Genomic DNA, 19,012 nt, shown 5'->3' with positions numbered 1-19,012 from the left:
TACTACTTCACCCAAGTGCGTTTTGTTCCTCAATCAAATCCAATGTTATCAGTTGAATACTCACAATGATAAAATAAGGGAATCCATTCATCCATAACAAGCCTTCAAAAAAGTATCTCAAACAGATATATTTTCAGAGTAACTCAATGGAGTCAGTGGGTGAAGGAAGTAAAAGCATCAAGTAACGATGAGTATGAATCAGATGGCAGAACACTTAAAGCTAAACACTTGCAACCAAAAACAGCAGAAGCCAAAACTTGGATTTTTTGACAGCTCCAACCTTTCAAACAACAAACCAGCAATGGATTGGAGCTGGCTTTGTAAGGAGGCTGTGCACACTCCGAGCCCTGGATTCAATTGAAAGCTTTTTACTCCTCCTTGTAAATGCCCCTAAATTTTAGACACATAGCATGACAGCAACGTTCTTCAATCCAGAAATATGAAAAACGCTTCAGCTGACGCAGCAGAAATGGGATGATATGAAACAAATGTAAAAAAGGGGGATTAAAACAATCTGGACAACCAGCAACATTATGTCACCAATACCAGTGCCTAGAAATTTCTCTCTTTATTACACTGTGATGTCTTGTAATAACACCAATAATAGAAGAACATTACTCTTCTCGCACGTGCTGCTTCCTTGGAGCAAACTGAACCAACCAAGATGATATTGCTACTCTAAGTCCATTTACTAATGTATCTAATTTTATTAATCTAATTTAAGCAGGCATTAATATATTTTCTAAAGACAGTCTTGGAAAATAATTAATACTGAAACAAAAAGTGCTGTGAAAAACATAACTGATAGTAAGAAAAAAAAAACAACCTGAAAAGTTGCATCGATACCGAGCTTGCTTGCTTGGCCAACATCACAAAACTCCTAGAAATTAATCTCTAAGCACAAGATGTGTGACTAAATAGTGACTAAAGAGACTTCCCAGTCAAATTACATCTAATATATCTTCCATGGTTGTGGAACCGATTAGTAATTTGAAATATGAAAAATTACCCATATTTAAACAATAGCTACATATTTATTCCTGAACAAGAAAAACTCTTGGAACTTTTTCACTGACAGTTCATCAATACTGGATAAAAACTGGATGGTTTTCCTTCATTGCATGATTATATCCATACTACAGGCAGTCATGCCTGAAAACCTCAAGGATCTCATAATTTACCCATCGTAAGTTATTCCCAAGATATTTTGAGAGTTAGCCAACATTTCCCTCTCCAAAAACAGAGATGAGAAGAATCAGAAATCAGTAGAGCAATGGCTGGAGAAACTCACCATTTATTGTGGAGAGTTTTGCAGAAGACTGGCTGCGTGAGAAAGGTCACGTAGACATGATACAGCTGGTTAATTGTAAGAGCTGAGAAAAGGGAGTTTTGCAAGAAACCAGGACAGCATGCCCTTGAGCACCAAACCGCTGTACAATAACAAGATATGATAGAGGGAAAGCTTGGACATGAGTGTGAGAAAGCTAACCTGGGAACACTAACTACAAGAATGTAATCAAAGGTGTGGTTAACATTAATAGCTAGCCAATGGTGAGCTTAGCTTTGCACTATGTTATGAGCTTCATTATTGAGAGTATAAATATTGCCTGATTGGAGTCAATAAACGAGACTTGCTGATCAATCACCATGGTCGGTCGCTTTTCTCCCGTCGCCTACCACAATTTATTTTGGTGAATTAAAAAACAACTAAAAAGGACAAGATAGAACTCCACGAACCATTAATTTTTTGTGTATTATTCATTCTGCTGTGATAATCAAAATATTAAGGACAATAGGAGACAGAGGGATGGACCAGGATGAAGGTGTGTGTGGCTGTTGCACAATAACTTTCTTGTTGCATCTCTTTTACAGAACAGGAGAACATTTCAAAATTATGGAAAACAAAGCAATCATTTCTACATCTGTTATTCCATCCTCCTACAGGACACAAGAACATGTGCACATGCACACAAACAGGCATACCCAAGTAGTGACACTAAGACTAGAAAACAATGGTTGACTGCCCATAGCAACAGGATGCCTTGAATCCCCAGAAGTATCTTTAGCTTAGTGAACTATGTAAAAGAATCACTGGGTCTGGTTTGAAGTCCTAATGTTTAAAGCAAAACACATTTTCTCTGCAATGCCATCTTTCTAAAAACACTGAAATGCCTCCTCTGAAAGTGCTCTTTTTCTGTTGCAACATATGGTATCCCATCCAGAGTCACAAGAGATTTTGTTTCTCATTGATTAAATTGCATGAGTCATAGACAGGAGCTGCCCATGGACTGCAAAAGCAACTGCTTGTTTTTCATGCATTTCACAGAATAACACATAGCTAGGACAGCTACCTTTGCAGTCTCAACTACCCAGTGGTCAACAAAATGCCTCCTCAAAGCATCAAATTTGAAACTTCAAAGTCAAAGACTCTTATGATTTTATTACATGGTTGGCAGCATTTTGTATTTTTTTTTTCTTAAACCCTTTTGTTGCACTTTAGGGGATCAAGAGAAAGTGTTACAGATACATAACACTTTGGACTTAAGCCTTCTGAAGAAGTGGTTTGACTCTCAACTTCTCACAGCCTGGACTGGCAATACTGGGCTACTCCAGTATAACAATAATTCACAGGTTAAAGCTTGCTGGCTGTCCAGGAATTACAAATCAGGCATGAAGAATATTAAATAATGAAAAAGTTAAAAATTTCTGTCTGCCTTGTCTGTTTGAATATTTTATTTCAATGCAAAAGGGCTTTTGTGTGGACATAAAAGCCTGTATGGCTGAATATTTCTGATTTTCTCTGAAACTAGGAAACTTAAGATACTCTAACTGCTTTATTTGTGGGACCAGTTTCACATGCCAGTTAAGGGTGTTACTAAAAGTGTGTGAAGTACCAGCAGTATTTCTGAACATTAATGAAGGGTATAAAATCTGGACTCCAGATTAAAATTTCAGGTCCTATTTCATTCTTAGTAAATTAATTAAGACCACAGAAATTATCACACCAGTGTGTTTTGTCTGATTAAAATAACTGAAAAGAAACCCTGGGAGGGAACAGATCTCTCATAAAATGGAATCAATGTCAAAAAATTGTTTCATTTCTATTTATTATCAGAAATACAGCACTCTGTGCTAAAAAAAATTATAAATCACTTAAGAACTGCCTGTTTGTATTACTGCTGTGCAAAGATACTTTTTCATTTTTCAGTTAACTAAAAAGCTGCGCAGTCAACTAATCCCTTATCTTTACTCACCACACTGGCTGCTTGAAGCATCTCCTGCTCCAGTTATGGTGTCAGATCCAGATTCTGGCTCCATCTCCCTTAGGGACTGGTAAACTAGCCAGTGCAAATCCAGAGCTACTAATGACAGAAATGGCAGATTTCAGTGCCCAGTTCCCAGATGCAACATACGTCAAAAGAGGGATTATGCACTCAAATCCAGTAGAAGAAAATAGTTTTGACAGTGTTTGTTTGTGCTCATAGGTTTTAAAATCTTAATTAGAAGTCCAAATATAAGAATAAATTCACCACAACAGCCATTAGGTATTCAGTGTATTAAATTTACAACTGGGTATACAGCAGAAAACATACATTAAGCAGAACACTGAAAATTACCTCTATTAGATTTTGTCAAACCGGAGTAGACAAATGGGGATGTAGCATCCACTTAGGCTACTCCTTGTGTTTCCCAATTTCTGCTAAAGTGCTGCACAAACTTAAAGCTGTGAGTTCCCTAATAAACAAAGAATCAAGTTTCACAGCTTCAAAGAAATATTTCACTGTAGTTTGTTTCATCTGGTGCAATACTTCAAATCATTATTGTTGAATAATTACAGTTCTGCCATCTGATATTATCCATGCTAGGGAAAAAAAATAAAACTGTTGCTATAAAAATATAAAGAGAAACCAAATGCTGGGTAAGATTTTTAAACAAATTTCAGTGAGACTTAAAGGTCCTAGGATTCTTAGAAGTACTAGAACATTAATCCGTTTCCAGGGACTCTAGTGGATTTAACAATACTTCATAAATCAATTATTAATTTTGGATTGCAAATCAGTATTTAGAGGGGTGATTTTTATGGCCCTGGTTGTTGAAGGCAGAGCTTGCTGCATTTTTTTTATTAGAGAATCTTTCCTTGAATAGAAGCCACCCATTAGGGGGAGGGGAGGGCAACAAACAACTTGTTCTGAGTACTACATTATAAAAGTCAGTATGACAGTCACAAAAACATCTCAGACTATAAAAAAAGGTATTTACTACTATTTTTAGAGTATAATACTTGCACATTTGATGTAATTTATGAAGTTGGCATATTAACTACCCAGGTTTAGATTACTGCATACACATTAATAATGTGAAATTTAGAATGAGTTCAGCTCTTCCCACACTACGTACACAGAAGTTAACTGTTTTCCTCTCAGTTTGTTCAATTAACTTAATTAAGTTGGTAGCAGAACTTGATGCATTTTGATAGTTTCTGATGCCAGACCAGATCCTCAATCCATGACTACTCACAGCTGATTATCAAAAGAGAAACAAATAGTTAGTATGTCAAGAATCTGTATTAACTATCTCTTACAGTTACAGGTACAGATTTTAATCCAGCATATAAAACACATGTACTCTACTTTTTATTCAAGAAGGGTGGAACAAAGATACACATTTATTCCTTGTAATGAAGGCATTTTCTGCACAAAAGCCAAGCTATTGTTCTGCCTAAAATATTTATCTAGACATCTAAAGTGAAGTCCTACAAATAACCTTGACTTCTGCAAAAGTGCATTTTAAAAAGATTTAAAAAACAATTAAGTTTAAGTGATAAACAGGAATATCATGCTTTCTTAATACAGAATGTAAATGATTGCATTGCTGAGAAAAGTGAAAATTAAGTCCTCTAAGTACGCAATGAACAGGAGCAGAACAAATTTTCTCTCTTCAAATATATCCTTATAGTAATCTGAAGAGAATACTTCCATGATTGTGCAGAGATTTCTTCAAGACCTATTCAATTCCTTATTGTTCAGCTTACAGTGCCAGAAAAAAGGGCCTGTTAAAGTTAACATCTGCTAACTAATCATGAAACAGACCATCACAACATTTTATAGGGTTTGAACACAGCCATGAATATTGATTACTACCAACTTTGACTGGATTAAAGAAGCACTTTACTGTGAGAATTACGATAGCTACTAAAAACTGATTCCTTTACAGGAAATGCTTCTAAAAAGAAACATTTTCTTTCTGGGTTCTGAGAACATGACCTAGTATTGCATCTAATACTAAAGTTAGAAATAAAGCAATCTGGTGAATGATATTATTCTGATTCTTTAATTAAATATTACATTTTTAGAGTGTTAGCATCCTGAAGTAGAGATTCTGACATGCAAACATTATTAAGATGGGCACAGATCTGCTCTTCCAAGTTCCATTCCAAATGTTTTGCTGCTTGACACCAACAATACATGCATATATGCTGTGAGGCAACACAAAAATTAAATTACAAGCATCTCCTGACTAGCTGCATTCAAGTTGGAACTACTACATTGTGTCAAAAGTGTAACAGTCCCCTCATGCACAAGGCAACTGGATTAGAAAAGCTTTCTACTAAGCCATATCTTTGCATTATGATGGGATTAATTTCTGCTCTGTGCTTAACAAATTATAACCTGCTGAGCAATTCTTTACTATTTCCAACAGCACAATTTAAACTAACTGGGATTACTCTTACACACATGCGTACCATGCATGCACACAGTTTGTTTCTTTTGCTACCTTTCCAACTTTTTAATTCCAAAATACTTTCACTTTTAAGCTAAAAATGCACACTATTAAAACTAAAGACCTCTCCCTCACTGCAAAAATAAAAACCCATTACCAGAACACTCCACACCTCACTGTAGTTCTCCATGTAATTTGAATGAGCTCCCTCCCTTCAGAAAAGGTCTCAGATAGCTATCCCCCTTGCTCCAGAGAACTCTAGGTTCTACAAGTGAGTACTCAGAGGATGCTAAACACTATAGTCAGATCATATTAATCAAAAGAAGGACAACTAAAGCATTATGGCAAAGAGTTGTTAATAACTGGAGAGCATAATGAATGTACGTACCAGCAGGGTAGCCATTGATCCACAGTCCATCACAGATGTCACCAGAACAATTAACTACAGCGCCCCGTTCTTTGAGTGTCATTTCTCCACTGCCCCTTTAAACAGAAATACATGCGGAATTTAAATTTCGACAACACCACATCTAAATTATAAAGAAGGGATTATTTCTGCCAGTTTTCAATAGCAAAGTGGGTGGTCCTCAAGGCTTTTTATAAATGCCCTTCCAACATTTGTGTGAAAAGTTGAATAGGAGACCACACAACAACCATGGATTATGTGGCACTCCTCTCAAGGGGAAAAGGGGGAGAATCAAACATTTCTTGCCCGAGGTTTGTTACTGTGGGATACTATTATGTGAAGTCCTTCAGTTCATATATTACATTGCATTAAATTACATGGCAATAATGAATAACTGCTTTGTCACCTACAGAATTGAACATTATTCTGCTTTTTAAAGATTGTGAAAAGTGAAATAGTGTACAAAACTCCATTCCAAAAAGCTTTCATTATTTAAATCTGGACTGTATTTCAGCCAAGATACACCCTTTACGTAAAAGTTTAAAGATTCCTAAGGCTGCAAAGCCAAATACCACAGAGGCTTAGGTATAGGCTAATTAGTTTCTAGTGACATTAAACTTGCACACGTAATTGTGTGACTTAGTGTTACGTCATGATGAGCATCCAGTTTTTCTAGTGTACCATTTCCTACTCATTAGAGTATAATCTTGAGATGATTAATTTACAGCCTCAATTTCACTAATATTAAGTGATAGCAGAGTGAACCAATTCCTCTTTGTGGTGTATACCAGGGGAGGATAGAAAATTTGTCAGATACTTCACAGGTATTTGCTGACAGGACAGGGAAGGTCAGAGCCAGGAACACTGGTATCAGTTTCAGATGTGAGAGAATAGTATTGTACACTGTAGCATGCACTTTTAGACCAAAATATGTATAAAAAAACATACTGAACCATAGAACTGGTACTGGAAGTTAGCCTGAACTGCTCCCCTATTATTGGAAGAGTTTAGAGTTGACACATATAAGGAAATAATCAAGTAATGGTCAAAGTACAGTCAAAAGTTCAGGTATGGGAAGTAATACTCAGTAACAGATGTCACATGGTCCTAAATCCTGTTTAGCTATCAGACAGAATTCATTTCTTTCATGTTAGAGTACATAAGGTATTAGAGAATATTTAAAATCTAAAGTAATAATTGTTCTATTAAGTAGGGTATCTGGCTTTCCATGTGAAACAGCAGAGGTACCGAATAAAGTGCTACTATAACTCTAAAAGGTGTCTGAACCCAGTTGAAACTCCAGAGGGATATAGTGGCTAAAATTCTAGCTCTTTGTTTGCACCTTTAGCAATTATAGATGCAAGATGGAAGATAAAAGCAGAGACAAAGCAGATCTTTGGAAATCTGCTTCTGATGCTGCTTGCTTTGCTCTATTCCATAATTTTAGAGCACACGATGCAGCTATCCCAGTGACAGCAGCACTCTTGCTAATTCCAATGTACACAAGCTTCAAGCTCCACTGGCATTTTCCCAGTCTTCTCTATTCAGTGGAAGAGACCTTCAAAACAGCAGTCAGCTAGTTACACCTCTGCATGTACATAACAAATGGAAGGTGGTCTAGAAAAAGAATTCCAGTTACAGTGCGCTATCAAAACTATGGACTGAAATCATAGTGGCCTTCATTTGGCATCATCATATGTAAACACAGTGGGATTTGGTTGTGTGCTGCTTCCTCCAGAGGAGGAAATAGGACAGGGGGTATAAAATATGCAGCCTTTCTTGGTGGTTCCTTATCACTACCTGTAAAGGCATTGTTCCTGCTTTCAATCAAATCTTATGATTGCCTACTATTAATGTCACTCATTCTCTTCAGTAATTAAGCCACCACTTTCTTAGATTTGCCTTTGTCTCTCTCTGGCACATTTCCTTGTCTAATCCTCTTTTCCAGATGGCATAAGGACGAGAGATAAGTGTTGCTAAAAGTTGCTTAGCAATGCAACACATGTAAGGTTTGGAAATGCTGACGTCCACATAAGCACTATCTATACATCACACATTTATGCAGAGAAACAAAGGTGTGTACAGCCAGAGTGACATGGGGGCCTCCAGAAAAAGAGCTACCAGTTAGTACACAAACAAAGGGAAACAGGAAACAGAGAAAAAGAAAAAGGTACAAGCTTCCAGTGATGGGCTCCATTATGCTGTGAGGTTTTTTTGTTTGTGCTTGGTTTGCTTTTTAAACTAGAACAGAAAATTCCGCTTTAAAGCAACAAAAACCTGGAGTTTTCGTAAGGTACTCCATTTCCTGTGATTCAGAGACATGCAATGCAGCAGACACTAAGACACTGCAATCTACTAATAGAGACCAAAACAGAAATAAAGTTCATGAAGAAGAGGAACAGGTGAAGGCAAAGTCGTTAAGGTATCATCCACAGAAATCCTATCCTAAGAATCAGTAATAAGGAATTTATTCTGCTAACTGCACGATGTAATTGTGGATTGGTTCTGCACTCTCAGGTAAATGTGTTGATATGGAATTCATTTAAGCCACAATTAACTGTTATGGGTAATAACAGTTAGAACATTTAGTACACGAACAGTAATAATTTCATATTATATTAATTCTGCAACAGCCTACTAAAGCAGGTTAACTACAGAAATTCACATGTAGCTTCACTCGGGGTAGTCTCTTACTAAGCAAGACTTTCAAATACTACCTTCAGTGGATATAAACTTTGTCAGTTTTTATTCAGGAATTGACATTTTTCATGTCAGTTACTCCCAACATTGTGTGGCAGGGTAAGCTGTTCAAAGTCACAGTTTACAAATATAGAAAAATATGTAAAAAATGGGTCATAATACTTACCACTTTATTTCAGGAAGCAATTTCCAGTCAATTAATGAAGGGATAAATTAATTCATTTATCAATTAGTGACCATTACATTTTTTATTGTAATTCTGTTTATTTCAAATTCAAACTTGCCTGTCTCTACACATAACTTGTCTGCCTCATCAAATTTTGTGTTATCCACTAGTAGGCAGTGTAATTCTGAGCAAATAAAATTCCAGTAATTTAAATCATTTGCATCAGAACTGAAACTACGATTCTCTCAACAGGTAATCCAAACGGATTCTGGGGGGGTAGGGGAACCAAAGCCTGCAGGTGAAGAAGCCCATAAGGCTTGCCACCTGTTTAATGTGGTTAACAGGTGTATCAAACAGCAGGCCTTCCTCTGGGAAAGAAGACAAACTAAACACAGCCAAAACACACAAAGAAGTAGCAACAGGGACAGAATGGAACACAGCATCTGCTTACTGGGACTTAGGCAGCAGCCAGAAATGAGAAATCATGGAAAGGAAACATTTGCATGAAGAAAATGAGTGTTTTGCTTCATTAACCTCTGCAAACTTAATTTACATGTCATAGGTTTCTGTCATTTTGAAATGCATGCACATACAAACCCACTAAAACCAGACAATCCACCACAGGTCACTAGAGTGGTTATTATTTTTTTTCTAAATCAGCAGCTTTCAGGGGCTGTTTTATTACACATTCCCTAGCATTCAGTTGTAGTTTTTATCTTGCATCACTTGACCACCTTTTTACCCAATGTGAAATCAATTTTATTGTTAAGCAGTATATAAATCAGCATTTTTTGTCAACTGACTCCTCAGTTAATATAGTTATAATTATTGCTTGTTTATTAGACATTTAATGGACTAGAATCTCTGAAGGTTCACAGAATACAAGATTCTATTAACTGACAGCGTCCACTTACTGAGAATTTATCACTTGCAAAAGATTGATCTAGAAAACTACCCCTGACATGATTACAGTTAAAACTGAAGATAAAAGACAGACAAATTCAACATTAATACCTGAAGTTTGACACTCACCAGGACATCTGACCATAAAAAACAAACTTCAACAGTATCAAACTTCAACCATACAATATAAACTTCAACAAATGTGTCACTTTTGAGCACATATCTAGAGTAAATCAATACAGTACTAAATGCTTACAACCTAGAGGCAGCCCAGCCACTGAGCAAGTGTAAGCCTGAAGAATTCCCTAATTCAATCTCAAAACAGGTGCTAGAGAGACACCCAGTGGTACAAAACTGTGGGTGCACACGCGTACCAACTATACTTAAAACATCCTCTCTTCAAGGTCTTCAGAAGTGAGAAGCTATTAAACCGACACATTTTTTTTTTAACAGTGTTTGGGTTATAAAGAAAAAAACCGCACAACAGCACTTGCACGTATTTTCTTCGAGATAAAGTGAGAACAAGAGCTTAGTTTCCTGGCTTTCAGTAGACCAAAAGCCATCTTTGAAAAATAACTAGATTATTTTATTTATGTAGCACAAACAGGTCTGTTCAGTCTTGACAGAGTAAACTCTAAAGAAAGCTTGCTCAAAAAGCCTAACTTACCTTTTCTCACTCCACAGAACTCTCCTTCATATTTCCCATCATCTTAATATTGCAATATTTTGTGATCATGGAGCTTCCCAAACACAAACTGACCAGAGTGTGTTCCCTTGAACCAAATAAGTGGAAAAGTTAAATAGAGAAAGAAACAGTAGATCTTTAAAACATGGCTTATTTTTTAAATAAATTTAGGGTTCACCAATAAGTGATATTTTACTTATAGAGCATGAATAAAAAACATTCAAAAAGCCTACAAGTTTATAGCAACTACTTTTTTCACTATTAATCGTGTCTAATGAAGACTATAAACGGTGCTCACTATTTTAAATCTATGTATCACAGTGCTTTTAGTCTTTAAAATTGACAGAGATACGTTAAAAAGAAAAGATTCATAGTATGTGTTCTTATGGTTAAGGAATGGTTAGTAGTACTTGAATTTCATAGTCAACAGCTTTTGGATGGTATGTACTCATTCAAAAACTGTGTCAAAGCCTGAAAAAACAGACTGTAAACATTGACCCCAAGTGAATTTATGAAGTAGATACAAGGCAGAAATCCTAAATCCATTAATTTTTTCCCTATTGGCTCTAATAGCAGAGAAGCACAGTTTTTAGAACTCTTGAAGTCAAGGACCCTACTTTCAGCCTGTAAGCTCAACAGCGATGCCAGTTTTACAGATTACAAGCATTTACCATACTGTGTGAAAAACAGGATCCGTTTTCGTTCTTGTTCCACCTTACGTCATACAAAAGGTTTAAATAACACAAACGACGCTATTAAAAACAAACAAACAAAAAAAAACCCAAACAAGACAAGCAAGCTAACAACTGCAAACAGGAAACTAGAAGTCCTGTGGCAGGCTCCCTCCATTTATGCTCTGGCCCTGAGCGCAGCCAACAGGCCCCAGCTCCCCTCAGGAGCCTCACCTGAGGCCTGCAGGCACACCGGGTAAAAAGACAACTAAAATCACTCAAACAATACGGAAACACGAGGTTGGATGCTTAAAACCTAGCAACACAAAAGCGTTATTTGCACTCAAGGATACCTATTTTTAAACTCCGGCATAAACAACATTTATATGAAGACACATATATTACTTTGCTTGCTATTTACATTCACATTGTAATGGGAACCCAGGCTCTTCAGTGCCTGAAGCTCATGATGAGCGCTACAGACTACACAGAAACAGCCAGAAGCCAAAGCGGCTGCACAACCTGCGCATGAAACCAGAAAACAAACCCGTGAGAGGAAAAGCGCTTGTATTTACATCAGCCTGCACGCAGGAGCGCGGGCTCAGCGGCTCTTCCCCTCAACGGGAGGCCGAACTTGGCGGTGGTAGGAGACTCGTTCTCGCCCCCTCAGCGTGAGGGCCGAGGCTGAGGCGGCAGCGGGAGTGCCCGGGAAGGCGGGAAGTGAGAGAAGGGAGAGAAGCCAGGGAGGCCGAGCCCGCCGAGCCCGCAGCCCCCTCAGCGCCCGCCGCCTTCAGCCGCGCGGGCCGCGCGCGCCGCCGCCCCCTCTCCGCGCTGATTGGCTGGGCAGCAGCGGGGGGCGGGGCGAGCCGCCCCGGAGGGCGGTGGCGCGGGCCCGCGCATGCGCAGCCGCTCAAGGCCGCGTAACGCGCCCCGGTGCCCCCCGGTGCCCGCCCCGTCCCGCCCGCAGCGCCGGGCCCAGGCTGCGGTTCCCCAGCCGGTTCCCCAGCGGCAACCGCCGCCCGTCCCCGCAGTACCGAGCCCTTCCCCCGCCCCTCTTGCCCCGGTAGCGGAAGCAGGTCTCTCCCCGCCGGTGCCGCCATATTGGGCTCTGTGGAAGCGGGGGGCGGAGCGGAAGGAAGGACCCGGCTCGGCCGTCTGTGAGTAGCTGCGGCCCCGCGGCCGGAGCGGGGCGGGGGCGGCCCCGGGCGGGAGGGCGCCTGGAGCCTCTCCGGGAGAACGGGGGGCTTGGCCGGGCTGGGCGACCCCCGCCGCGGCCTGGGCGCTGTGCGGGCCGCGCTGTGCGGCGCTGCCTCCGCTCCCCAGCACGGCCTGCCGGGGCTGCTGGGCACCCTCCGCGGGGCCTTCCCTGTCCTGCTGCTGCTCCTGGGCCCTCCTCACCTCAGCGGGTCCGGCCCCTGCCTCCGGGGCTTCTCCCTCTGGGCTCCGTGCAGAGCGGTGCCAGCCTTCCTGCGCCTTTCCTGCCTCCCGAGCGCCTGGTGCTGCTCCTGTCCCGCAGCCTGGGCCTGGGGCGGGGCTGAGGGGGCGAGGCCCGGGGGTCCCCAGCGCAGGGGCTGAGCTGACAGACCAGGCTCCTCTTGCCATGGATAAAGCCAAAGGATACCTTTTTTTTAGGCTTAAAAACATAACAACCAACCAAGACACAAAACCCCGCAGTTCGCACAACAAACGGGTTCATTTCGTGTATTTGTCTGTTCACTCAGTTGTTAATAAATCACTTTAGTGCCTTGCTCCTCACATTAATGCCCTCTGTGAGACAAGGAAGCTTGTATGAGCAGTAATGTGGTTTTGCTAGTTAATTTTGCTTAATTTGTATTTTAAATTTAAGAAAAATCTGTGTTGTGATCAGAGGGTTGCCTGAAAACTCTCCACCTCTGTATGTGTGATGTGAACCTTAAGTTAAACACGTTTTACTGCCCTAGGCCCTGTCACTTAAGAAGTCAGTGATGCAGTGGTATTTGTAATGCTATTGCCATAACAATTGGGGTAAAAAGCATAATTGTTGGAGGTCATGCTTTCCCCTAGTTGGTATTTTCTAGCAGAGGAAAATGTTTTAATATGGGTTAGTTCTAGTACCAGTCCATATTTGCTAGTAGCAAAGTATTGAATTATTATTATTATGTTAATCTTTATGTCTTCCAGAGTGTTGGCTTTGCTGAAATGGCTGAAGGGTTATCATAACTCATTATGATATTATGCCAAACAGTAAAGTCTTGTGTTACATTATGAAAGAGGGATTGCCACTGTTTAGATTTAACTGTTCCCTTAAACCAATGAGATCTGACTTGTGTTCTTAACTGTAAACTACCTTCAAAGAAGTGCTAAAGACTGCTTTTCTTGATAATAGCCCAATTACAGATATTCTTTCAGTAGATGTTTTAAAGGGATGAGAAATAATAAAGTCTAAGCTATGTCATGTGATAGACTTCAGTCAGTGCTACTTAAACTGAGCTCTTGAGAGCTTTCTTCTCAGGAGCACTGACTGTTAGCTGGTTGTATTTCTCAGTCTGCTGTGGAAGAACTGTATGTAGGATAAACAATCCCACATAATCACATATAATGTCATTTTTTACACCAAGCAGAACACCTGCTCCATCATAAAGTAGCCTTACACACATCATTCTTCACCTCATCTGCACAGGTTAACATTTACAAGATTGTATTGTTCTCCTTATAGCTCATATTTGCTATCTCTAAAATTAATTTTGAGAATATGAGAGTTTTTATCTTTGTGATCTTCAAAGAATTGCTATCTGATCAATAAATTGCATATATTTTTGTTATGGCTTTTTACTTCAGGACATTTAAAAAAAAACAAAGCCCAGAACTGTGCTTAGGTAATAATGCTGGGTGAATGGGAAGAACAATTGTTTCCATTTGCCTGTAATGAAAAAATTTATATATTGTAAGAGTTTATATTTGTTTATTTTTCCTTTTTTAGCTGTAGCTTGAATTAAAGAGGACTGTAGCCCCTGAAGCCTCATAATTAATCCCCCTATCTTTTGAAGTGTGATATTGCTCCTTTTGACTTACTAATTATTTGGATATAGTTTTCATCTCTTTACGGATGAAATATACAACTTTAAAGTTCTGTGCCTCCACATATTGTCCTTGGTGTCAAATTGTTGTTTGCAGCAGTCACTGTATTGCAGCATCTAAGATAATTTACATTTTTCTGATTTATTAATGTTTCATATTATCATCTGAGTCTCTCTAGGTGTTATTATAGGGCAGAAAGTATTCCCACTATCCCAGAGTTATGTGGTCCCACCCACAGATGAGGACTCCAGGAAGTAATGTCAGAGATTGCTTCTGGTGATGTGGCAGAAAAGTTTCTGTTTAGAATCTCTTTTATTTTGTTTGCTTTATATCTGGAAGTTGAGCTTAACTGAAAAGAAAAAAGATCTTAAATTGGTGGCAGAAGCATGTACTAAAAATAATTCACATGGTTCAATTTTTTTTACCTGAGTTCAGAATCCTGGCTCTTTCACAACACAATTTTGCTCATGCATAAATTTTTTCCTCTGTCTACTGAGTTCTTCATGTTCTAGAGGCAGAACTCCTTGAATAATTGTAGAAATGGGCAGTGTTTTGGTATAGGTACTTTGTCTGTAACCACTGGTGTACAGGGTTCTGAACTTAAACTTCTTCACTTTTTAGTTACTCAGTATTTAAAAATCTGAGGCACCTTTTATAAAAATATATTTATTTTGGTTTTGTTCTTTGCCTTTAGAAACTGAGGTGACAGGAGGGTGTTGCTGCAGTTCATATCTCAATGCTTACATGTTATAACTCAGCTCCTGTCTTACCAAGGTGAAGATGTCTCACAAGACTCATTCCTGCATTCTGTATGGACTTTTTCCCCCCTTTCCCTAAAATGGATTCGATCCTGTCTTGCCTTTTTAAAAAATACCCTGTTCATTGCTTTCTTGACAGTTTATTTTGGAAATTAATTTATTTTTTAATAAATGTCCCTTCTTGAGTCCTTCATTAAAAATAGTTTGGCCAATTCAAAAGAGTGTTGTGTGTAAATGCTGAGTCAGATAATAGACTGTATAGTTTCACTGAGCTTAGATTTTTATTTCAAATGTTACCTGTGTATCATGTGTTGTTTCCACAGCAACCATGTCAGAAGGGGACAGCATTGGCGAGTCTGTTCATGGAAAACCTTCTGTGGTCTATAGATTTTTCTCAAGACTGGGACAGGTTGGTTTTCTGTAGGGTTTTTTTCTGACTCCTTAGAAGCAGGTCTCAATGTAGCTTCTTAAACTTTTACTTTTTGGATTAAATACGAAAATCTACACAAAGTATTTCTTTTGAAGTATTTTAAAAATAGATTAAAAAGATTAGAATACATAGCTTAATGGATTATTTGATGTGTGTGTATGTGACATTGCACAGCTGAATATATATTGTTACTGTCAAAAATGAGTGACTTGAGATTTCTTAACAGATTCATCTTAAGGAAAGTAAACTTGTATAAAATATTGAACATTTAAATTGCTTTACGATGCTCCAAGTGCTAAGAAATTGTTTTTGCTTCTGTCAAAGTAGCTTTTCAAAGTTTATTTAATTCCATTTAATTGTAAGAAAGAGTACAAATGTTTCAGGTTACTCCCCAAAATACTCTTCACAAGTGTTTACTTTTTCTTATTTTTGTGCAATATGTATTTTACAGATGCACACTTTGTATTTGTTCCTAGATCTACCAGTCCTGGTTAGACAAATCTACTCCATACACTGCGGTGCGATGGATTGTAACTTTGGGTCTGAGTTTTATCTACATGATTAGAGTTTATTTACTGCAGGTAAGAAAAGCTGCTTTTACTACTGAAGTAGTTCAGATATCATTACTGTTCCTTTTTTTTGTGCTGAGTGTTTTTGAAGTATGGTTTCACTTTGCAATTGCATGCAGTATCATTTAGCACTTGTGTTAATGTGAGGATGTAGGAAGCACTTCTCAAAGAAGCAAAAAACAGGTAGTTTGATCTTGTTGAAAAAAACAGTATCTGAAAATGGTTTTCAGGAAGACACTAATCTTGGCTCTTTTTCCCTTCCTGCTTCAGGGTTGGTACATTGTGACATATGCCTTGGGAATCTATCATCTAAACCTCTTCATAGCTTTCTTGTCGCCAAAGGTAGACCCCTCTTTAATGGAGGATTCAGGTATGATAAGTAGTTAATTTTGTGATAATTTTGTACTTAGACAAACTTTCAGCTCTTTTTGTCTCATACAGTGGTGTAAAGATGTGCAATTTTAACATGACGTTATATTTAACATGACATTATATTAAAAAATCTATAAAACTTGACATCAGGAGTTACTATGAAATTTATCCTTTTTTTTTTTTTCAGGACTTGAACTTATTCCATATTGTATTAGTTTTCTATATTTTGAAAGAAGGTTTATGTGACTTAAGTTCTCCCAATAGTAACTTAAGTGACCTGGCACTTACTTCTGGTTTTGGTTTTGGGAAATCAGTGTTAAGTTACGTTAGAATAGCCACTCTAACTGGAGTCTTTGTGTAGCAGTGAAAGTTTTTTTTTAAATAACCTAAAAATAAAAAGTGGACTCTGAATTGTGTGGCAAATTAGTATAAAGGGGTTTGTGTGGGGTTCTTTTTTTTATTTTTCAGATGATGGTCCTTCCTTACCTACAAGGCAAAATGAAGAATTTCGTCCTTTCATTAGAAGGCTCCCAGAGTTTAAATTCTGGTGAGTGGATCCATCTGCCCATGCTCTGATTTTAAAGAATATAATTATTTGCATAAAATTAGTGGTAGCTGGGGTTGAAGGATTAATTTTTATTATTCTTTTTAAGGCACTCTGCCACTAAAGGAATCCTGGTTGCTATGGCCTGCACATTCTTTGAGGCTTTCAACGTTCCTGTTTTTTGGCCAATCCTTGTGATGTACTTTATTATGCTCTTTTGTATCACTATGAAGAGGCAGATCAAGGTAACTTGTGAAGAATAGCTAGTGGCAGTTTTGATGTCACAGTATTGTTTGAAACTGTCCATCCAGTTGAACACTTCACAGGTATTAAATGTATTGCACACACTTCTTTACTGGTGGAACTTTAACAACCAACACTTGAACATTAGTTCAGTATTTGCCCAACGCTGCAAATGTGCAGCACTTGAATGTGTTCAAGTGTTTGCAACTTTGAGCAAATATTGGCAATAGGAGGCAAAAATACTTGGTAAAAGAAATCTTCATTCACTACGTTAGAAACTGTTACGCTTGATTTCAGAAGGTTTTGATCTTAGAATTCAGTGTCTGTTTTTTATACAGGACAAGTCTTGAAATTTCTCATCCACTTCCTTCAGTTAACTGTGGCTATTTTTAATGAAGAGGTCTTGTAGGTTCTCTGACGGCCAAAAAGGGATGTTCTCACAAGTTGGTGAGAACTTCTTGGGAGGAACATAGGCAAGTCATTCAGAACATTTTTTAAATAGTACCAGTTTTTTTCCCCAGACATTGAGAATTTTGTATAGGTATCGTTATTCAAAGTTGTAAATCAAACATTAAAGGATAGTAATCATTTAATACCGCTATGCTGTCTCCAGTTGCCTTTGATTCCCCCAGTCAGTAATCTTCCCTGTACTGTATAAGTTGGTAAACCTGAATTTGAGATTTATAAGATTGGGCTCATACCCCTATTTAGATGTAAACTGCTCTATGATTAGCTAGTTCATTCCCTTTACAATACTGGAGAACTGTCTTTTTAGAAGACTTTGTAATTTACAATGTGTCTTATGAAACATTTTTGCCTCAAAAATGGGTCTTTTCTCTCTACAGCACATGATCAAGTACAGATATATCCCCTTCACACATGGCAAGAGGAAATACAAAGGGAAAGAAGATGTGGGGAAGACCTTTGCCAGCTAGGAGATGCAATCAACCTGTTGACCAATTCTGCTTCTAACTAAAGGAACGATTTTGAGCCATTGTAACAATGCCTTTTTTCTTCATAAAAAGTGATTAACAGAGTGGTGACAAAGCAGTTGAATTTTCATTTTGAGAGGACCTTGCTATTTTTATCTGAAATATCAGTTTCTTGAAGAAACTGGCATTCTAACCAAATTGCATTGAGTTTAGTACCTTTTGTAAGAAGTTGCAGAAACTTTGGGTAATCCCATAGATTTGGGATTATGTATTTCTTTTGAGATCCTTTGCAGTAGAGAGATGAACGGCTGAAGAGTTGGATATTTTTACATAAATCCCCTGCCCACTACCACCCTGAAGTGCTGTGCACATTTGTGAAGGAGAAGTGAAAGATGGCACACATGATGCTGTTTTCTGCTTCATGGCCACGTGCTATTTTCATAGAAAAATTCAGTAGACATAAAGAGATGCAGATCTTAAGCCAGTTTCCCAAATGCATGGTATTACTGAGTCGTAACCAAACAAATCTAGATAGTAGTAAGAAATCTACTAAATTCTGGGTTTTGCTTCTGAAGTAACTCATTTGTGTTGGGTTTTAATGCCAGTTTCACCATGACGTCTCTGAGCAGATGCTAAAATTGGGCTCTTTCATGATGACTCAAAACTTTGTTCAAACTCTACCACAATCTCCTTTGAGGACCTGAAATTATAAATATATATATTTTAATTGTTATTAGTTGGGAATTTCTTTCATACTTAAGGGTTTCTGGATTATTTAAGATGACTTCATGCAGCCCCTTCAGAATAAACCCAAACTGGCCAGAGCAGACCAACAGCGTGGGTTTTGACACAGCT

The 19,012-nt window shown here is 38.4% G+C and overlaps 1 protein-coding gene and 1 long non-coding RNA gene across 6 annotated transcripts in view; one reads left to right on the top strand and one right to left on the bottom strand.

The window, feature by feature from the left end:
• LOC127392824 (uncharacterized) overlaps nucleotides 1–12,767 on the bottom strand; it is a 101,707-nt gene extending 88,940 nt beyond the window's left edge. For 2 of the 4 annotated variants that reach the window (XR_007891342.1, XR_007891343.1), the window contains exons 1-4: nucleotides 12,651–12,767; nucleotides 10,564–10,669; nucleotides 6,110–6,204; nucleotides 3,255–3,362 (exon numbers count right to left, since the gene is read on the bottom strand). This is a non-coding gene — a long non-coding RNA (uncharacterized LOC127392824). The remainder of the gene's footprint in view (nucleotides 1–3,254; nucleotides 3,363–6,109; nucleotides 6,205–10,563; nucleotides 10,670–12,650) is intronic. The other 2 variants (XR_007891345.1, XR_007891344.1) reach the window with 2 other exon arrangements.
• RER1 (retention in endoplasmic reticulum sorting receptor 1) lies at nucleotides 12,214–18,890 on the top strand. 2 transcript variants are annotated; one of them, XM_051637210.1, is made up of 8 exons: nucleotides 12,214–12,409; nucleotides 15,004–15,083; nucleotides 15,391–15,476; nucleotides 15,974–16,078; nucleotides 16,337–16,436; nucleotides 16,907–16,985; nucleotides 17,092–17,227; nucleotides 18,071–18,890. In XM_051637210.1, the coding sequence occupies exons 3-8, from the start codon at nucleotides 15,396–15,398 to the stop codon at nucleotides 18,158–18,160; spliced, it is 591 nt and encodes a 196-aa protein (XP_051493170.1). In that variant the 5' UTR covers nucleotides 12,214–12,409; nucleotides 15,004–15,083; nucleotides 15,391–15,395; the 3' UTR covers nucleotides 18,161–18,890. The 2 variants fall into 2 exon arrangements, with proteins under 2 accessions (XP_051493170.1, XP_051493169.1); XM_051637209.1 differs by lacking the exon at nucleotides 15,004–15,083 and having other exon boundaries at nucleotides 12,215–12,409.
• The last annotated feature ends 122 nt before the right edge of the window (nucleotides 18,891–19,012 follow it).

The sequence above is a fragment of the Apus apus genome, chromosome 20 (genome assembly GCF_020740795.1).
Source record: "Apus apus isolate bApuApu2 chromosome 20, bApuApu2.pri.cur, whole genome shotgun sequence".
Taxonomy (NCBI): Eukaryota; Metazoa; Chordata; class Aves; order Apodiformes; family Apodidae; genus Apus; species Apus apus.
This window is presented reverse-complemented; position numbering and strand designations above follow the sequence as displayed.